Source organism: Anomaloglossus baeobatrachus, chromosome 10 (assembly GCF_048569485.1).
Source record: "Anomaloglossus baeobatrachus isolate aAnoBae1 chromosome 10, aAnoBae1.hap1, whole genome shotgun sequence".
In the NCBI taxonomy this organism is placed as follows: Eukaryota; Metazoa; Chordata; class Amphibia; order Anura; family Aromobatidae; genus Anomaloglossus; species Anomaloglossus baeobatrachus.
Window position 1 is genome coordinate 38,342,024 of NC_134362.1, and position 21,479 is coordinate 38,363,502.

Here is a 21,479-nt window from a genome sequence, read left to right on the forward strand (position 1 = left end):
GGACCCAGCAGCCAGAGAGCCCACCTTCTCTGTTAAAGGAGGTGAGGGGTAGGCAGTTATATAAGTGTTAATGACACTTGCACATAGAAATCAGAAAAGTAGAGATGAAAAGAGAAAACAAATGTGTGGAAGACTGGAGACGCAGTGAATTAGAAGTCAAGGAAGCAAAATGACGAAGAACAGGTTGAAAATCACAACAATTGCACTTCCAAAAGTACCTCTAATGAAAGACCCTTTGTTTTAATTTAAAAGGGCAGCTTACCCTCTTTAGACATGGCTTCCAGTATGCTGTTACAGGCGAGGGTTAGGTCAGAGATACTTTGCCATTCATCTTCAAGAGACTGCGGAGGTGGTGAGAGTGCTGCAGGAAAAAAATAAGCAAAATTCTCTTTGGAACAATACTGATAACACTGTATTACGCATATATTTTCTATTGTTATACCACTTTGCAAAAACAAGAAAATTCTATTATAGAAAGAGCTCGTACAGACGATTGTATTTTCGGTCCAAGCGATATCCGACAAAACATCAGACCAATGTTATTTAATGAGATAATGGCACAAGTGGTCGGTCAAAACAAATTGCAGCATGCACCATTTTTGCCTCTGAGAATCGGATGGCACTCTGCCTTTCAGGTCTATGGGTCCTTGAAAAAAGTGGATGACATCCAAGTGCAGTCCAATTTTCAGGTGGAGAAACTTTTTTTTTTTTTAAAATCTCCTTTCCCAAAATTCCTTTCACTCTGATTACACCCTGATCAGATTCTAATTAGCATATGTAGCGTCGGCATCTCTGCAAAGACACCGACTTACTCACCACCCAGGCCGGATGGCGTCCTCCCCCAGCCATCCAAGTGTGCTGCTGCCTCCTTCCCCTCCCAGGCCCTGTACATGCCGCACAGGGTTTCCGGGAGTTCACCTATGATGCGTGCGCGCACACCATCCCTCGTCTTAAAGAGCCGGCTTGCTATTTCCAGGAAATGCCTCTCAGCCTATGGCTAAAAGGCACCATGTATTTAAGGCAGCCTCCCATTAGGGAAGGTGCCTGCGCAACACCTTTAGTTAGTCAGTCAGTCTGCTACCTAGCTAGTTGTCAGGTCCTGAGCTCCTGCCCTATTGTCCCTCTGTCCGTTTCCGATACCTGCCCTCCAATATCTGTCTATCCCTGCCAGGCCTACCATTCCTGTCTATCCCTACCATGCTTACCATTCCTGTCCAGCCTGCCGCAGTCACCCCACCTGTACCAGGCTATTCCAGAGTCCATCACCTGCTCTTGGGGTCATCTGCCACAGTCCCGGTCACTGTGGTCCAGTGGGTCCACTAATCCCAATCGCTGCCCCTATACTAATCCCACTTGCTGGCCCTATACTAATCCCACTCGCTGCCCCCCTATTAATCCCACTCGCTGCCCCTACACTGGCTGCAAGCGTTACAGCATAATCAGACTGTTTTTCTCGGATTAAGGCCCCTTTCACACGTCAGTGATTCTGGTACATTTGTGCTTTTTTTATACGTACCAGAATCACTGACATACGCAGACCCATTATAAACAATGGGTCTGCTCACACATCGATGATTTTTCACTGAACTTGTCTCCGTGCAGCGTGCACGCGTGGCCGTGATTCTGCACGGAGACAAGTCAGTTTTTTTCTGGCATCACTGATGACCCACGGACCACACTATGGTGTGATCCGTGTGTGATCAGTGAAACACGTACCAGAAAATCACGGACATATTAAATATTTTCAACTTACCTTGCCTGTGATTCGCTCTGCAGCCTCCGCTCTCGGCAGTTTCTGCCTGGCTCATGAATATTCATGAGAGCAGGAAAACCCGACCAGGAAGTAGGTGCTGAGAGCGGTGGGCGGACGCTGCAGAGCTGAGGACTTCAGCACCATGGACAGCAGGAGCAAAGGCAGGTGAGTAATGTCCATATGCAATCACGGATTGCACATGGACAACCCACGTGTGCCGTGAATCACGGAACACGGAGGGACATGTGCATGTTTTACACGTCAGTGAAGAACGTCAGTGTTTTTCACTGACATGTGAAACGGGCCTTAGAAAATATATGGTCGTCTGCATGAGCCCATGTTAGATGGTGGTCGAGTTCCTACCCCTGATGACACCGAAAGTGTTCTTAAATATATGTGTGTGATATACAGTATGTGATTATGTGATAAAATATAAAGTAATGTTATGTAGGAAAGTAATCTAAAGTATAGGGATGCCTAACATGTAGTGTAATTTATAGATGTAGCAGTGCTGGTAATGATAGAAGGTTATAACATAGGATGTTCGTAAGATAGGTTGCCTGGTAACCGAATGCAGGACAGTGACAGTTGGCAGCTGGGATTGGACCATGGGGAGGAGCTGGTGCGGAGGGAAAGGGACATACTCCATCTTAGAGTTCAGTTGGAGAATGACCAGAGTTAAGTGTAGACGTATGGGTCTGTCAGGTCGCTTTGGTCACATCCTTTGGGTGACTCGTGGAGGGATCGAACAAGAGTAGCATGACAAAACATATGGATACATGGAGAGTGGTTGTAACCCAGAACGAAAACCAGTAGAAAAATCTAGGATTGGTTGAAGGCAATAACACCCCTTATGGATAGCGTCTGCGGATGTACGAGTCAGTCTGGTTGTTTTGATCACATTCTTTGGGTGACTCGTGGAGGCTGCAACGTCGAGATCGAACAAAAGTAGCATGAGAAAACATATCGAAACACGAAGGGTGGTTGTAACCAGAATGAAAACCAGTAGAAAAATCTAGGCCTGGTCGAAGGCCGTAGTGCCCCTTGTCGGTAGGGTCTGGAGTTGGACGAGAGACGAGTATGCTGTCCAGTGTGGCAGATCTGAGAGCATCGCTACTCCCTGTTGCTGGGAAGACAAGGTACTGCTTGGGGACTGGATTGACTCTCAAGGACAGTTCTGTTGTGCTAGGCCAGGCTGTGGCAGGAGGACTGGGAACATCCACACAAATAACAGCTGGGTGAACTTAGAGAAAATGTGTCTGTTGGTGTATGATGTTAATGAAACGTACTACAAGATGTGTGCCAGCTGTTTTTAGTGTAAAGTTGCCATCCAGAGACTGTGTAGTAAAGAACTGTTGTGTAATAAGAACTATCAGTCTCTGTCTCTGTTTCCTCCACAATCCGACCCGACCTGTCCATGACAACAGCGACACTCCATCAGTGTTTGTTCTGTTGTGTACAATGTTATCAGTATATTTGCCTATAGAAATAACACAGGTTTTGAAGAAGCATATGTCTCAGGAAGTGAGAGTAGTGATTAGGAGAGTGGCTCTGAAAGTAGCGACAGGTAGGAGTCGGTGACTTGTGATTATGCAGGACTGAAAACAGGTCAGGATCAGGACCTGACAGGGAGATGAGCATATAATTGGTTTGTATGAAGTAGTGTGCTAGAAAGAGGTGGCTGGGATCTCAGGAGCTAAAGGGAATCTGTTATAAGGTTTTGTTACCCCATATGAGAGGAGTATATAGTGGTAAAGATCCTAATTCCAACAAAGTATCTGCTTGCTGCAGTTTTGATACCTACCATCTTCCTCCCTTAATTAACTAATTTACTTAATTAAACTTAGTTAACACTTAATCATTCTATTATCTGGTCACTCTTTCTGGAAGTTGTTTCTGTCTCTAAAGCAGGGTTTACACGCAACAACATCGCTAACGAGATGTCGCTGGGGTCACGGAATTCGTGATGCACATCCGGCCTCGTTAGCAACGTCGTTGCATGTGACACCGCAGGAACGACTGTTAACGATCAAAAATACTCACCATATGGTTGATCGTTGTCCAGTCGTTCCTATCCCGATTATCGTTGCTGTTGCAGGACGCAGGTTGTTCGTCGTTCCTGCGGCAGCACACATCGCTACGTGTGACATCGCAGGAACGAGGAACAACATCGTACCTGCAGCCGCAGGCAATGAGGAAGGAAGGACTTGGGCGGGATGTTCATCCCGCTCATCTCCGCCCCTCCGCTTCTATTGGGCAGCCGTTTAGTGACGCCACTGTGACGGCGTACGAACTGCCCCTTTAGAAAGGAGTCGGTTCGCCGGCCACAGCGACGTTGCTAGGCAGGTAAGTATAGTGTGCCGAGTTTTAGCGATGTTGTGCGCCATGGGCAGCGATTTGACCGTGACGCACAACCGGCGGGGACGGGTACGTCCGCTAGCGATATCGCTTGCGATATCGCTGCATGTAAAGTCCGCTTAAGACCAGGAGATCTCATGTTCCATATGGAATATAAAATGCTATCAATTCCAGGGACAAGAAAGGGCAAAATTCATGACTTTTCATGCAGGATAAGAAACTGCGTCATAATGACTTCTTGATAAAGTCACAATCTAAAATAATTTGTTTAGCCAAATTTATCTATCCATCCAAACAGAAGCGCATGCATGACCGAATTCCGAGAGCACAGAAGCAGCATTGAAACTTCTCTTTTTTCTGTATGTAAGAATTATGCCGCCAGTTCAGGCTCTACGTATTCTGTCATACTGTTATCTTGGATATGGTTGTATCTAATTAGGACACAGTATCTGAGATGAAGAGCCCGATTCATTATTGCATTTGCGTATTCTTATTGTCTAGGTTTTGGTGGTTTTTTGCATGTTTTTGATTTGCTCCAAATTCTTCTTTCAATTTGTCCCATTTTTGAAATTGATGTTCTAGATGTTTGCCTGTTTTTTTCTATGTTTTACAGATATTTCTGCATGATTCACCAATTGTGATTTAAAAAAAACACGTTTATTACAAATATATACTCTGTATAAATATATTATTATTCTTTTTTTGCTTTGGCAATGCTAATAGTTTTTTGGTCCTGCCAATAAAGCCTATTTGATTGGATTTGATTATATACACTGTGTGCAGAATTATTAGGCAAATGAGTATTTTGATGACATGATAACTTTTATACATGTTGTCCTACTCCAAGCTGTATAGGCTTGAGAGCCAACTACCAATTACAGGGTACTTTACACGCTGCGATATCGGTATCGATATCGCTAGCGAGTGTACCCGCCCCCGTCGGTTGTGTGTCATGGGCAAATCGCTGCCCGTGGCGCACAACATCGCTTACACCCGTCACACTACTTACCTGCCTAGCGATGTCGCTGTGACCGGCGAACCGCCTCCTTTCTAAGGGGGCGGTTCATTCGGCGTCATAGCGATGTCACTAAGTGGCCACCCAATAGCAGAGGAGGGGCGGAGATGAGCGGGCCGAAAATCCCGCCCACCTCCTTCCCTTGCTCGTACGTGTTATGTACCCTCCTGAGGTCGCTCGTACGTGTTACGCTGCGATGTCGCTAACGACGCCGGATGTGCGTCACAAACACCGTGACCCCGACGATAAATCGTTAGCGATATCGCAGCGTGTAAAGCCCCCTTAAGTAAATCAGGTGATGTGCATCTCTGTAATGATGAGTCGTGTGGTGTAATGACATCAACACCCTATATAAGGTATGCTTAATTATTAGGCAACTTCCTTTCCTTTGGCAAAATGGGTCAGAAGAGAGATTTGACGGGCTCTGAAAAGTCCAAAATTGTGAGATGTCTTGCAGAGGGATGCAGCAGTCTTGAAATTGCCAAACCCTTTGAAGCGTGATCACCGAACAATCAAGCGTTTTATGGCAAATAGTCAACAGGGTCGCAAGAAGCGTGTTGAGCAAAAAAGGCGCAAAATAACTGCCCATGAATTGAGGAAAATCAACCTTGAAGCTGCCAAGATGCCATTTGCCATTAGTTTGGCCATATTTCAGAGCTGCAACGTTACTCGAGTATCAAAAAGCACAAGGTGTGCCATACTCAGGGACATGGCCAAGGTAAGGAAGGCTGAAAAACTACCACCTTTGAACAAGAAACATAAGATAAGACGTCAAGACTGGGCCAAGAAATATCTGAAGACTGATTTTCAAAGGTTTTATGGACTGATGAAATAAATGAGAGTGACTCTTGATGGGCAGATGGATGGGCCAGAGGCTGGATCAGTAAAGGGCAGAGAGCTCCACTCCGACTCAGACGCCAGCAAGGTGGAGGTGGGGTACTGGTATGGGCTGGGATCATCAAAGATGAACTTGTGGGACCTTTTCGGGACACAAAGAGATATCCTCCTAAGATAGCCAAATCTAAAAAATACCCCACACCAACTTCCAAAAATATTAAGCTTTGATATTTATGAGTCTTTTGGGTTGGCTGAGAACATAGATGTTGATCAATAATAAAAAAAAATCCTCTAAAATATAACTTGCCTAATAATTCTGCACGCGGTGTATATATACAGTATGTATAATATATATATATATATATATATATATATATATATATATATCAGAGTATCTTTAGGTCTCGTGTAGACGGTAGAGAAATGGGTTGGAGACTGACACTGTATGGAGGGCTCAAAGAGTTCCTACAACTTCAAGCTAAGCTTCAGACCTGACAATGGCCACTACACAGTGTATGGAGCTGTGATGTCCTCCTGACTCTGTAGACTGAATTCTGGTGGCCAACGGACTAGCAGACATCGGATCAGTGAGGGTGCCAGGTATCAAACCCCCAACAATCTGAAATTGATGACCTACCCTGAGGCTAGTCCATCACTTTAAAAGTCCTGAATGAGTCCCTTAATGTGACACATGTGCTACATCATATAACCCTATTGTGAAGGCTCTGTCCACACTTGGTTAGTTTGTTTCCTTTAGGCTTGGTTTCTTTTGGATGGTCTTAATAGCACACTGCAATATTGCATTCACCTCCCAAAAAATGTTCATAAACTTGACTGTCCCATTATAAGTTAATGGAGAAAAAAGGGCCTAATTAATCACTTGCAGTTTTTGTTTTATGCCACTTTTTTGTCTTGCGGTACACAACGTTTTTTTGTACCAAATTCTTCCAAGTGTCTCATGTGGTTCATGAGTTTAGAGCAAAATCAAAAATATTTTTGTCTTTGTCCAGTTTTTCAAACTTCTTAGCACCAAAAGTCATCTTCACCAAAAATGACACAAATTTTGGTCCCCATCAAATAAATCCACTTTACATAAAATCTGGTGTACATTGGCACAGGTGTGTTCCACTGCTTTACTTCATGTCACTACCTGTCATTGCGACAGGAATTACATCATTTCCTTGTGTCTTCCTTTTCACCTATGCGACCTGTTAAAGGTTTGATTGGTCCATAGGTTGTCTATCAAGTTTGCATCTTTTGAACTATCCAATTATTTTTAAATTGCTGCACTAATCACACAGCTTTTTTTCAATAGCATTACTTCTTTTATACTATATAAACCCCCTGTGTCACTATTACCATTATCAACCCGTGAAGAAGCTACGGCGAAATGCACGTCGGGCACTGTAAGGAAGATATGATGCTGCTCTATATTTGATGTTATTTACTGTTAGTATAGTTCACTAAGGTACTTCACTGCACAAATTTGTTATATTTAAAAAATTACAAAAAATTTACAAAAAATCAGCTACCTAGCCTGCTCACTCCATATATTTATTTATTCATTCATTCATTCATTCATTCACGTGGTGTGTGCAGTGAAGATACATTACTTATCATATGTGTTACTTTTTAATATTTTTAATGGGCACTTACATATTACTAATTTATCTTTACCTGGGACATCACGTGCTATTGCATTATGTAGTTCCACATGTTAATATACTAATTTGTGATACACGAAATATATATGTTTAAGTGTTCCCTTTTTTGAGCAGTGTATATATATATATATATATATATATATATATATATGTGTGTGTATATATATATATATATATATATATATATATAAAATATATATATACAGTGCCTACAAGTAGTATTCAACCCCCTGCAGATTTCGCAGGTTTGATAAGATGCAAATAAGTTAGAGCCTGCAAACTTCAAACAAGAGCAGGATTTATTAACAGATGCATAAATCTTACAAACCAACAAGTTATGTTGCTCAGTTAAATTTTAATAAATTTTCAACATAAAAGTGTGGGTCAATTATTATTCAACCCCTAGGTTTAATATTTTGTGGAATAACCCTTGTTTGCAATTACAGCTAATAATCGTCTTTTATAAGACCTGATCAGGCCGGCACAGGTCTCAGGAGTTATCTTGGCCCAGTCCTCCATGCAGATCTTCTCCAAGTTATCTAGGTTCTTTGGGTGTCTCATGTGGACTTTAATCTTGAGCTCCTTCCACAAGTTTTCAATTGGGTTAAGGTCAGGAGACTGACTAGGCCACTGCAACACCTTGATTTTTTTTCCCTCTTGAACCAGGCCTTGGTTTTCTTGGCTGTGTGCTTTGGGTCGTTGTCTTGTTGGAAGATGAAATGACGACCCATCTTAAGATCCTTGATGGAGGAGCGGAGGTTCTTGGACAAAATCTCCAGGTAGGCCATGCTATCCATCTTCCCATGGATGCGGACCAGATGGCCAGGCCCCTTGGCTGAGAAACAGCCCCACAGCATGATGCTGCCACCACCATGCTTGACTGTAGGGATGGTATTCTTGGGGTCGTATGCAGTGCCATCCAGTCTCCAAACGTCACGTGTGTGGTTGGCACCAAAGATCTCGATCTTGGTCTCATCAGACCAGAGAACCTTGAACCAGTCTGTCTCAGAGTCCTCCAAGTGATCATGAGCAAACTGTAGACGAGCCTTGACATGACGCTTTGAAAGTAAAGTTACCTTACGGGCTCGTCTGGAACGGAGACCATTGCGGTGGAGTACGTTACTTATGGTATTGACTGAAACCAATGTCCCCACTGCCATGAGATCTTCCCGGAGCTCCTTCCTTGTTGTCCTTGGGTTAGCCTTGACTCTTCGGACAAGCCTGGCCTCGGCACGGGAGGAAACTTTCAAAGGCTGTCCAGGCCGTGGAAGGCTAACAGTAGTTCCATAAGCCTTCCACTTCCGGATAATGCTTCCAACAGTGGAGACAGGTAGGCCCAACTCCTTGGAAAGGGTTTTGTACCCCTTGCCAGCCTTGTGACCCTCCACGATCTTGTCTCTGATGGCCTTGGAATGCTCCTTTGTCTTTCCCATGTTGACCAAGTATGAGTGCTGTTCACAAGTTTGGGGAGGGTCTTAATTAGTCAGAAAAGGCTGGAAAAAGAGATAATTAATCCAAACATGTGTAGCTCATTGTTCTTTGTGCCTGAAATACTTCTTAATACTTTAGGGGAACCAAACAGAATTCTTGTGGTTTGAAGGGTTGAATAATAAATGACCCTCTGAATAAACTTTTCACAATTTAAAAAAAAAAAAGAAGAACTAACATTCTTTTTTGCTGCAGTGCATTTCACACTTCCAGGCTGATCTACAGTCCAAATGTCACAATGCCAAGTTAATTCCGAATGTGTAAACCTGCTAAATCTGCAGGGGGTTGAATACTACTTGTAGGCACTGTACATATATACTGTATATATATATATATATATATATATATATATATATATATAGATATATATATCTCGTGTATCATGAAAGTGAATACACCCTCACATTTTTGTGAATATTTTATATCTTTTCCTGTGTATATGTATATATATATATATATATATATATATATATATATATATATATATATATCTATATATATATATATGTTTTTTGAGCAGTATATATATATATATATATATATATATATATATATATATATCTATATATACAGTATATACATACACACACATAAAGCTGATGACTGTAATATATATTGCGCTTACTGTTTTTGGCACGTTCCTGAGCAGAGGGTGCAGGAGACGAGGTTTCTTCCTGGGAAAGAACTTCGGAATCAGTCATCTCTGCCTGAGGCTCCTCGAAAGTGTCATCCATCATCTAGGAAATAAAAATTACTTCTCTGTTTAGTACAATGACATTGGGGGGTTTATGTAATGAGTTCTGCATTGTTCTCACTGTAAAAATGAACATTACATAATGGATTATTTCCAGTGCTATAGTTAGAATTATACAAACCAAGGCTGTAGCGTAAAAGATTCATCCAGTGACGGCCATCTTTAGCATAAATGTTAATCGGTGAGGATCCAGCTCTACCATTTGGCTGTATTTGGCTACCATGGACCGGTGTGAACTATGGCTCCTTAATTGTCTACACTGCTCCGTACTAAACCACAGTGTACTTTTAGGATATGTTCCCAACAGTGTTTGGTATTTGCCAATTTTCCTATTACCAATTAGGTGTTTTTATCACGTTTTTGATGTTTTTTGCCTCTTTTTGGTATATTATGGTTTAAAATAAGCTGCTTTGTTTTTTATACTTTTTGGTATTTGGCTTTGACAAAAAAACCATATTGAAACAGTCATGTTTGGATTACATGAGTGTATGGTGCAGAAAGGCATATGCATTTTTTTTATTTGCAGATTTCCCAATTCAATGCAGATTTAGGTGGAAAATCCGCCATTAAAACTCAGCGTACCCGCAAGAGAAATTGACATGTGGTGGATTTGAAACATGCACCGCAGGTCAATTTATACAGAGTAAAAAAGAAGCACATTGGGCACAAGATTTGTATAAAGATGGGTTTTCAAAAACTCACCAAAACCTTGTTGTGGGCAATTAACCTTAGTAGTAGCTGGGGTGCGCACAGATCCCCAGATCTGTGCTGGCTTCATGCTTTCTGGTAGGCAGTTAAAAGAATTTTCCACTACTTGAACAACCCCTTCTGCTTCCACATTTCACCCAGGTAAAATAAAAAAGCCTATACTCACCTCCCGTACCAGCGTCATTTCAGCAGTGCCGCGTTTCGCGTTCCTAGGGCTCACGTGACGTCACACGAGCTCCACGTCCAATCACCATCGACTTTTCTCTCCCCGCCATCAGACCAAATCGCTGTGGAGTACTAGTGCCACTTTTTACTCTCCTGGTTTACTGAATTACAACCTTGATTACTGGCTTTTACCATTATTGCAGGGCTTTTTCCTTGTGGCGGTTAGGGTTGTTTTACTACAATTGTGTTCGATACCATGCTTGTATATCTCTATCCATCTATGACCCTGTGATTTCATCCTTGCTTATTGCATATTGCAAATATTGTGACTTTTGTGAGATTAATATTTTTAATGATATTCTCAATAAAATTTATAACCTTTTTTGCAATAATCTTGTGCCATAAATTTCTTTGTCCTCTTTGTTCACAATGTTTTTTGAAGTTGGCACCCTCCCTGTGGGAATTTTTTTGGAATTTTCCCCCAGTGTATATATAGATTAGCCATGCAATTTTTGTTTACAAACAAGCAATCAACAGGAAGTGAGCACAGTCGCATTGATCACTTCCTGTTGATTAACACGTCAACGTCACATGAGCCCTGGGAATGCGAAACACGGCACTGCTGGAATGGCGCTGGTATGGGAGCTGAGTATGGATTTTTTTTATTTTATTTGGGAATATGGGGAAGCAGAAGGGGTTGTTCAAGTAGAGATGTTGATGGGGATTGGACGTGGAGCTCATGTGGCGTCACAATGTTACCTGAGCCCAGGGATTGCAAGTCTCGATACCATTTGAACGGCGCCAATATAGGAGGTGACTATAGGCTTTTTTATTTTACCCGGGGGGAAACATGGAAGCAGAAGGGGCTGTCCTAGTAGTGGACAAACCCTTTATTTGACAACTTCGATTGACATTTCGGAGTGGACACAGTAGCACTGATGCTGCTGAGGACCGGGTGCTAATAGTGCACTTCCAAGATTCTGACCAGGTTTAGATCAGCGTTTACAAGCTCTATACAATAGAGGTGAGGCCGGTAACCTAAGCAGTGAACAGTAAACAATAGAATAATAATGCCTCCATTCTTGAGAACGGAGAAGATTTTTAATAGCTAGTAAATTGCCAGGATGCTGATATTTACAAGCCCTTTGCCATATTATTTTTTACGATGATGCGAATAACCCTTTAAGAGTCAGACTCCCACAAATCTAATAGTTGTAGCCTTTCCTAGGGATAGGTCATCAATTTAAAAAAAAAAAAATCCCTTTAAAAGAATAATTATGCATATCGTCCAGTAAATTTGAACAAGAAATGAATCTCACCACTTCATCTCTCGATGGTTCTGGTTGAGGAATGATATCGGGTGGAGCCAAATCCGCTTTATTGAACCTTAAGGAAAAAACAAACAAACAAATTCACCCACATTATAAAAAAAAAAATCTAGATTTCCAAAAATTCCAGGACTGCTAATAAAAATAGGGCACTTTTTTGCCCTTTTCGTTAACATTTTTTTTTGATTTTTTTTACTGTAATTCTTGTCATTTTATAGTTCACAGTGAATGCAGCTGATGTCTTCATATCACAATTATGGGCTGTAGACATGGATCACTTATAATCGTAATGAGTGGTTTTCCCAATGTGTCCGTAAAAAAACATTGACTGTGATTTTTATAAGTTGTCTAGAAAAAATAAAAAGTCAAGTGGGCAAATCAGTCATGATGACAGTACACAGACATTGAATCTGTGGGGACAGCAATGGGCTGTTCGGATCTTTTGGCAGATCTGATTATCCATATTAAAATGGTCAAACCTGTAGAATTTCTTTACACTTTAAGATCTCATTTATATGCCTCTTTTATTTCACATAAGAGGCTAACCAATTTGTTTCAATGTGATGGATCCAATTATCATCCATTTTTGGTCCGTGTGTCAATCTTTACCATGAGTGTTTTATTTGTTATTCTTGTGTTCAAATAAAAAAAAAAACAAAACATTTTCAAGCATCTTTGGCAATTTTTTTCCACTGACCCATTTGCCCACTTGCCGCCGAGTTCGAGCTGTGAATCGAACAAGTCAGATTAAAAAATATTACTCCAAAGGAGATTTCTTAATTCCGCTGAACCTGCAGATTTCAATAGGACCGGTGGATCATCAGATGTGAAATGCAGTTGTGATGCTTGACAAACTATGTAGCGTACTGTAATGCAAGTCACTAGGTGGCGCTAGATACTACTTGCGTGCAGTGTGAACGGAGAGGTAGTCAAACAAGCTGAGATCAGGAACCAGGAGTACACGACAGGACACAGGGAGCAGAGGCAGAGACGAGATCAAGATACAGGCCGAAGGTCAGGATACCAGGAGAATACATATAGGATACAGGGAGCAGGAGGATACATGGTCAGGAGAGGGTCCGAGGTCAGAAGCCAGGAGGAACGGTAAGTCAGGGGGGTGGGCAGAGCAGAGTCAACTACAGTCCAGGTTTGAGAAGCGAAGATCAGATAACTGGACACAAACAGGAGCAAAGAGTATTTACTGCGGAACCAGGAAATACCACTGGCGACGTTCCAGGCGAGCATGCTCCTTAATGAAAGTAGAGCTATCACTCGGAACGAGGTGCATCTGAGAAAGCCCCTCCCAGCACCAGTGTAAGGTGGGCTTTGCACGTTGCGACATCGCAAGCCGATGCTGCGATGTCGCACGCGATAGTCCCCACCCCCGTCGCAGGTACGATATCGTGTGATAGCTGGCGTAGCGAAAATTATCGCTACGCCAGCTTCACATGCACTCACCTGCCCTGCGACCGTCGCTCTGGCCGGCGACCCGCCTCCTTCCTAAGGGGGCGGGTCGTGCGGCGTCATAGCAACGTCACACGGCAGGCGGCCAATAGCGGCGGAGATGAGCAGGATGTAAACATCCCGCCCACCTCCTTCCTTCCGCATTGTGGCCGGCGGGAGGTAAGGAGATGTTCCTCGCTCCTGCGGCTTCATACACAGCGATGTATGGTGCCGCAGGAGCGAGGAACAACATCGTACCTGTCGCTGCACCGGCATTATGGAAATGTCGGAGGCTGCAACGATGATACGATAACGACGCTTTTGCGCTCGTTCATCGTATCATCTAGGATTTACACACTACGACATTGCAAGTGACGCCGGATGTGCGTCACTTTCGATTTGACCCCACCGACATCGCACCTGCGATGTCGTAGTGTGCAAAGCCGCCCTAAGACCCAGTGCTGAGGAACAACCCGTCCACAAAAGGTCAAGACAAACAGCAGAGCATCTAAACCTGCAAAACGCTCTGCGTGATGGAACAGGCAAGTACCAGCTCTGCAGGAGAGCATGGCAGAATATAACAGAGCACAAGATGATCCGCACATCGGAACCGTGACAGCAGAAGGCCGTAGGTTCTCTCCTGTGAAAGGATATGGCCGATTATGCTAATGACAACTCTGAGCTGAGTGTCAGATTGATATGATCTGATTCCTTTGGATGAGAGAATGGTAGCACACTGCAAGAGAAGATGGAGAACAAAATTTCTCCATCTTCTCCGTTCGGTGGAAATCGAACGTCATCTGAGTGCAGTCGATAATATCTACGCACTTATAAACTTGAATGGGTGCGCGCAAAGTGGGATTGAGAAAAAATAAGCTGATTGGCAGTACCTCATAGTTTAAGATCGGTCCAAGGGCTATCACATAACATTGGCTAGCACTCGTCCAAGTTATACGCTTGTGTGAGTGCAGCCTATAGAAGCCTCTCCGGATAGATGACGGCAGGAAGAGTAGAATCTGGCAATTGGAATTTTCCACTCATGATCGTTTTCTTTTCAGGGAAGATAAGCTACCGCCAGAAGTGTGTGGCAGCAGCTTTTTCCTCTTTCCCCTTGGAGACACATGAATTATTGGCAGAGTTGAGCTTTTGTGTTAATGAAGGAATCGTGAGAGATAGCGTCTGTTGAGCGAACATATGGCACAGTTGTCTCTTGTGTACGTCTTGAAGTTGCCTTTACAAAGTTCTTATTAGTAAGTTGTAGCAATGATATTATGGTACCTGAACTCTGTCCTCTCCTCCTGAACAGATAAGGTGCGCAGGATGCTCTTAGTCTCCGGAGCAGTTTCTGCCTTTCTTGCAATCACGTCCTCCTTCTCTATGTCTCCTTCTGAGCGTCTCATAATTCTCTGTTCTTGCAATGACTTCACATATAGCTCAGAGAAGCTCCTAAGGACCAAGTACAGCAAAGGTTAGGACTTGCAAGACACTTGTAAACACGACTTGACTCCTCCGTCTACACCTGTACTCTTCTTACCTGCGGGGCTTTCCAGCTTCATCTGGAGGCAGAGTGGTCACTGTCACTTTTTTTGACTTAAGGAAAAGGTGGCGGACATCGTCAGGGGTCAACGAACAGAAAGGTTGACCACAGATCGCTACAAGCCTCGCTCCAGGACACAATCCTACAGTCTCTGCCATGCTGAATCTTTCCACATCTATCACAAAGCCACCAGAATCGGCATTAAATCCGAGCTGCCCAAGACCGTTCCTCAGTAGAGGGATCTCACGCGTCTCACAGCCACCGGAGACAACCTACAGAGAGAAAGACATCTTTTTGGTGAAGATACTCGTACAAACAGTCCATCAAATAATTCACGAGATAGGGATGGTTTTTTTTCCCAAGTGATTCTATCCATTATTTTTTAAAACCTTGATGATTGTGATCAACGCGAAAAATAATATAAAAAATACTATGAATAGGGTAAAAAGGAAAAACAGGAAATGGAGGTTATTAACTGCTAATTAAAATTTGCAGATATTAGCACTTTACGTTACAGCTTGTTGCCTAGGAGACCAACCACTGCTGCTGTCTAGCTTGTAAGCCCTGTGCTGAAGCTTGCTGGGATTAGGAGGTAACAGCACTCCAGTGATCATGGTTGGCATCAAAACAGAGCTTGTAAGCTTAGTAGAAAAGGGCTTGTGAGAACTGCGCATGTTCTGTTGTCTAGCAGCAGTCCTTGGTCTCCGAAGAAACAAACTGAAAACAAAAGGAAAGAGTGTTAATATCTCAAGAATGGCTACAAATTTTATTAAGCGGTCAATTGCAAATTTTCTTGTCTTTTACAAGTACTATCCAACAATACTAGAATTAGTGCAAATTAGTTTACAGGACCATCAGTAATCTGTGGCCACTGGATGGGAGCAATGAAAACAGTTTTTACCTGAGTACAACCATGGCTCTTCTTTTGATTAGCCCGCGCAACTTTGTTGTAATGCTGACGCCGGCGTCCTCTCTCTGTCCCTCTTCTTCCTCTCAGCAGGGATGCCAACAAACTCACTATCCCGGTTGCTCAGCGGTGGTGTCAGCATCTGTCCTCCCTGCCAGGTCCTTCGACCAGTGCACGCAGCATAGGTCTCCCAGTAGCGCGCTTAGGGCGCGCAAGCTCCTACTCTTAAAGGGCCAGCATGCCCTAACCCTGAAGTGCCTGTCAGCCTATATCTGAGAAGCATTAGGCAGTTTAGGTATCCTCCACCTATGAGAGGTGTCTGGGCAACTTGATCTATTGCTAGAGATGCCAGCATGCCCTAACCCGGAAGTGCCTGTCAGCCTATATCTGAGAAGCATTAGGCAGTTTAGGTATCCTCCACCTATGGGAGGTGCCTGGGCAACTTTTTTCTATTGCTAGAGATGCCAGCATGCACTAACTCGGAAGTGCCTGTCAGCCTATATCTGAGAAGCATTAGGCAGTTTAGGTATCCTCCACCTATGGGAGGTGCTTGGGCAACTTGATCTATTGCTAGACATGCCAGTATGCCCTAACCCGGAAGTGCCTGTCAGCCTATATCTGAGAAGCATTAGGCAGTTTAGGTATCCCCCACCTATGGGAGGTGCCTGGGCAACTTGATCTATTGCTAGAGATATGCTGCTAGTTGTGAGGTCCCATCCCTTTCCCTGTATCCGTACGTATGCTTGGTAACCTGTACCTGTGTTCTAAGTATATTCTTGAACCTGCTGTACTTGCTACACCTATCCGTACCTGCTATACCAGCCGTGCCCGCTGTATCTGCTGTACCATCCGTGGCTGCTGTAACTGCCATATCTGTATCAGCCGTGCCCTCTGCGCCCAACGACACCAACCATCCAGTCTGCACCTGTCTGCATTAGAGACTGTTCCTGCCTGCATCTGTGCCCGTGCCTCCATCCACGACCCATGGGACAGCTGTCACGGTACCATGTCTCACCTGGTGGCTACCTTCCAGCATCAGAGGCCCTCACCATCAGATGCCCTAGTGAAGATAAGGTAGCCACTAAGTTACGCTCTTTCAGGTTAAGCCAGTATTGTGGCCCAGTGGGTGCTCTTCCGTTCACACCTTACAGTTGTCGTGCCAGGTTGGCTAATATAAAAAGAAGCGCATGCCGTCAGGTAAGAAGCTGTTCTCACAGCTCCAGTCTACTGGCCACTGGTATTTTTTCGTCTCCTAACTTTCAACTGCCATGACATCTTATTTTCTACTTTTCTCATCACCAAAGCTATTTAGGGCCTTATTTTATGTAGGAGACATGGTACTATTTTCAGCACTGCTTTGTGGTTCATATAAATTACTATGAAATTTGTGATGTAAATCGCCTCTTCAGAAGGTAGAGGACTTGATTCCTGGCACCACCTATTGGATGTAACAATGTCGCTTCCCCCTTAGATCCCCCATCAGCGGAATCTCATACAGCCAAATCAGATTTTCTGCTTTGCATTGATGAGGGGCAACAACCTGGAACACGTCTCTGCAAATGGAGTTTCTGTCTTAGCTTATTATCTGTTTCAAGGCTCTTTAAATTGGCTTTTAGGATTTCTACATCCAATAGGTGGTGCCAGAGATCAAGTCCTCTGACTTCTGAAGAGGCAATTTGCATATTTAATTTCCCAGAGGGACATTGCATGGCCTATAAGTCTCCTTACACCACCATGTCAGATATGTCACTCTCCACAATGAGAAACATTCTCCCTTAGATCCCCTAGTCAGCGGAATCTCATACAGCCAAATCAGATCTCCTGCTTTGCATTGATGAGGGGCAACAACCTGGAACACGTCTCTGTAAATGGAGTATCTGATTTGGCTTCTTATTCTAAGTTATGTTGCAAGGCTCATAAATTGACTTTTAGGACTGTTACATCCAATAGGTGGTGCCAGAGATCAAGTCTTCTTAAGAGACAATGTACATATTTTATTTCCCAGAAGGATATTGCATGGCCTAAAAGTCTCATTACACCATGTCAGATATGTCACTCTCCACTATGAAAAATGTTCCCCCTTAGATCCCCTAGTCAGCGGAATCTCATACAGCCAAATAACTATGAAATTTGTGATGTAAATTGCCTCTTCAGATGGAAGAGGACTTGATTTCTGGCACCACCTATTGGATGTGAGAATGTCGCTTCCCCCGTAGATCCCCCATCAGCGGAATCTCATACAGCCAAATCAGATTTTCTGCTTTGCATTGATGAGGAGCAACAACCTGGAACATGTCTCTGCAAATGGAGTTTCTGGTTTGATTTCTTATCCTAAATCATGTTGTAAGGCTCTTTAAATTGACTTTTAGGATTGCTACATCCAATAGGTGGTGCCAGAGATCAAGTCCTCTGTCTTCTGAAGAGGCTATTTGCATATCTAACTTCCAAGAGGGAAACTGCATGGCCTATAAGTCTCCTTACACCACCATGTCAGATATGTCACACTCTACAATGAGAACTGTTTCCCCTTAGATCCCCCAGTGACATGTCTCTCATACAGCCAAATCAGATCTCCTCCTTTGCATTGATGAGGGGCAACAACCTGGAACACGTTTCTGCAAATGGAGTTTCTGTCTTGGCTTCTTATCCTAAATCATGTACATACAAGGAGAATTGTTCCCCTTTAGATATAAAATTTGTATAATTTTTTATTCTGAGAAGAATTAAAGAAACCAGCATTTTTTTATATTGTTGGCCACAAAAGACAATTATTGATTTGTGTTGTTCAGTTTTTCATTGTATCTGCGACCTGCCACAGTTATATTAAAATTTAGGGGCAGAGAGCCGGATTCCAGTGATGTGTCACTTACTGAGCTGTTTGCTGTAATTTTCATAAAATCAGTGTTTTCTCTACTGCAGATCTAGCAGTTGTCTGAGCTCTGCATAGCCCCACCCTTTCCACGACTGATTGGCTGCTTTCTGCCTATGCGCAGTCTACACAGAAAGCTGCCAATAAGTGGTGGCGCGGGGGTTATACAGAGCTCATAAATATGATTGGGAGTAGGTTTAGTAGTCCCCTAGTGATGATCTCCTGCTGATAAAACAATATTATAAAAAAAACTATACTAAGTAGATTAATAAGTGACACGTTGCTGGAATCAGGGTCTCTACAATATTATGCTTTTAGATTGGATGACAGATCACTTGTAATCTATATCCATGTAGGCGATTGACAGTTTTTCATAAAAAGATGCAGTACCGAATTTTAATTCCCTACATGTGATGACTGTCACAAGGTGGCGCTGGACACACTTGTATACAGTAAATGGAGAGGTAGTCAAACAGGCCGAGATCATAAACCAGGAGGGCACGACAGTACACGGGAGGCAGACAGACGGGATCCAGAGACAAGCCGAAGGTAGGGGTTCCGGGAGAGCACGTACAAAATACAGGGAGCAGGTGGGGACTTGGTCAGGAGGAAGTCCGAGGTCAAAAGCCGGGAAGTCACAACAGAAACAGAGGAGGATAGGCAGAGACAGGTAATCAACAGTCCGGAGTCAAGAGACCAATACCAGAACACTGAGCACAACGGGAGCCAACAGCACAACTGAAAACCAGGAAGTTCGACTGGCGGTGTCCTGACCTAACATGCTCCCTAATAAAGCAGGGCAATCATCGGGAACGAGAAGCATCTGTGAGAGCACCTCCCAGGACCAGCGTGAAACCTAGTTACATAGTTAATTATTTTGAACCTAGGTCCATATAGTACAACCTTCCTCCACCAGTTCTACCTTTGGTCAGTAAGTCATTTATAACCAACAATGTTGTGTGCACTGAGGAAATCATCCAGCCCTTTTTTAAAATCTGTTATCGTATCTGCCATTACTACATCTTGTGGTCGGCATTCCACAGTCTGACTGCTCTAAGGGGTACTTTGCACGCTGCAACATCGCTAGCCGATGCTAGTGATGCCGAGCGCGATAGTACCCGCCCCCATCGCAGATGCGATATCTTGTGATAGCTGCCATAGCGAACATTATCGCTACGGCAGCTTCACATGCACTTACCTGCCCTGTGACGTCACTCTGGCCGGCAAACCGCCTCCTTCTTAAGTGGGCGGGTCGTGCGGCGTCACAACAGCGACGTCACACGGCAGGCGGCCAATAGAAGCGGAGGGGCGGAGATGAGCGGGACGTAAACATCCCGCCCACCTCCTTCCTTCCGCATAGCCGGTGGAGGCAGGTAAGGAGATGTTCCTCGCTCCTGCGGCTTCACACACAGCGATGTGTGCTGCTGCAGGAACGAGGAACAACATTGTCCCGACATTATGGAAATGACCGACGTTACACAGATCGCCGATTTACGACGCTTTTGCGATCGTTTATCGGTGCATATAGGCTTTACACGTTGCAACATCGTTACTAGCGCCGGATGTGCGTAACTTTCGATTTGACCCCGACCATATCGCAGTAGCAATGTCGCAACGTGCAAAGTACCCCTAAGGCTATGTGCGCACGTCGCGTAAAAACATGCAGTTACGCTGCGCTTTGTAGCGCAGCGTAACTGCATGCGTCCTGCGTCCCCTGCACAGTCTATGGAGATTGTGCAGGGGCCGTGCGCACGTGGCGTCTAAGAGCGCAGCGCTTCGGCAGTAGCCGAAGCGCTGCGCAAAAAGAAGTGACATGTCACTTCTTTCCTGCGCTTTGCCGGCAGCTCCTGCTCTGTCTATGGCAGGAGCTGCAGGCAGAGCGCATGGAATCGGCGCTCACTACGGACATTTCTGCAGCGATCTAAAGCGCACATGTGCTCTTCAGATCGCTGCAGAAATTTCTGCAGGGCTTGTACGCAACGTGCGCACATAGCCTAACTGTAAAGAACCCTTTCCTATTTAGCTGCCGGAATCGCTTTTCTTCCACTCGCAGTGAGTGCCCCCTGGTCCTTAGTATTGTCTTTGGAAGAAATAAGTCATGTGCTTGTGAAACAACCTGCAAAACGCTCTGTACCTTAGGCGACATATACCGCCTCTACAGGAGAGCATAGCAGAGCGATACAGAACGTTTTGCACATAGGAATCATGACACTAGAATTGTGTTTTGGGACTAACCCTCTTCTTTTCGAGTGCATGTAATCCATAACAGGCCAGGTCACAATTTGGCGTTTGTGTTGTAATTGGTCGCAAATTGACTATATTTTTGCAGATTAATTTGTACTCGATGCACGGAAATCCCGGACATTGCAGTCGTGGTCTGCTTGGAATAATAAACAGTGTGCTGTCGCCTGCATCCTGAATCCTTTGGTGTCCTTGGTGCCGTCAGTTCTTGCAGATACGACTACACTATGACCTTATAAATGCTGTCCCTGCGATAAAATCTATTAACGAAGAGGAAGCCATGTTTTTACATTCTGACACATTTCTGATATACCCCAGCGTCCCGTATGGCATAACTGCTTACGCTACAGCACAATGTCAGGATTGATTACCGCTGCACTTTTACAACTGATTTGATTTAACAATACATCCC

General features: G+C 43.9%; 1 protein-coding gene across 4 annotated transcripts in view; it reads right to left on the minus strand.

Moving 5' to 3' along the window:
- SIPA1 (signal-induced proliferation-associated 1) overlaps positions 1–21,479 on the minus strand; it is a 134,967-nt gene that overhangs the window by 16,105 nt on the left and 97,383 nt on the right. For all 4 annotated transcript variants that reach the window (XM_075326200.1, XM_075326199.1, XM_075326201.1 and 1 more), the window contains exons 8-12: positions 15,048–15,322; positions 14,792–14,959; positions 12,062–12,128; positions 9,741–9,852; positions 263–361 (exon numbers count right to left, since the gene is read on the minus strand). In XM_075326200.1, the coding sequence (XP_075182315.1) occupies positions 263–361; positions 9,741–9,852; positions 12,062–12,128; positions 14,792–14,959; positions 15,048–15,322 (721 nt within the window). The remainder of the gene's footprint in view (positions 1–262; positions 362–9,740; positions 9,853–12,061; positions 12,129–14,791; positions 14,960–15,047; positions 15,323–21,479) is intronic.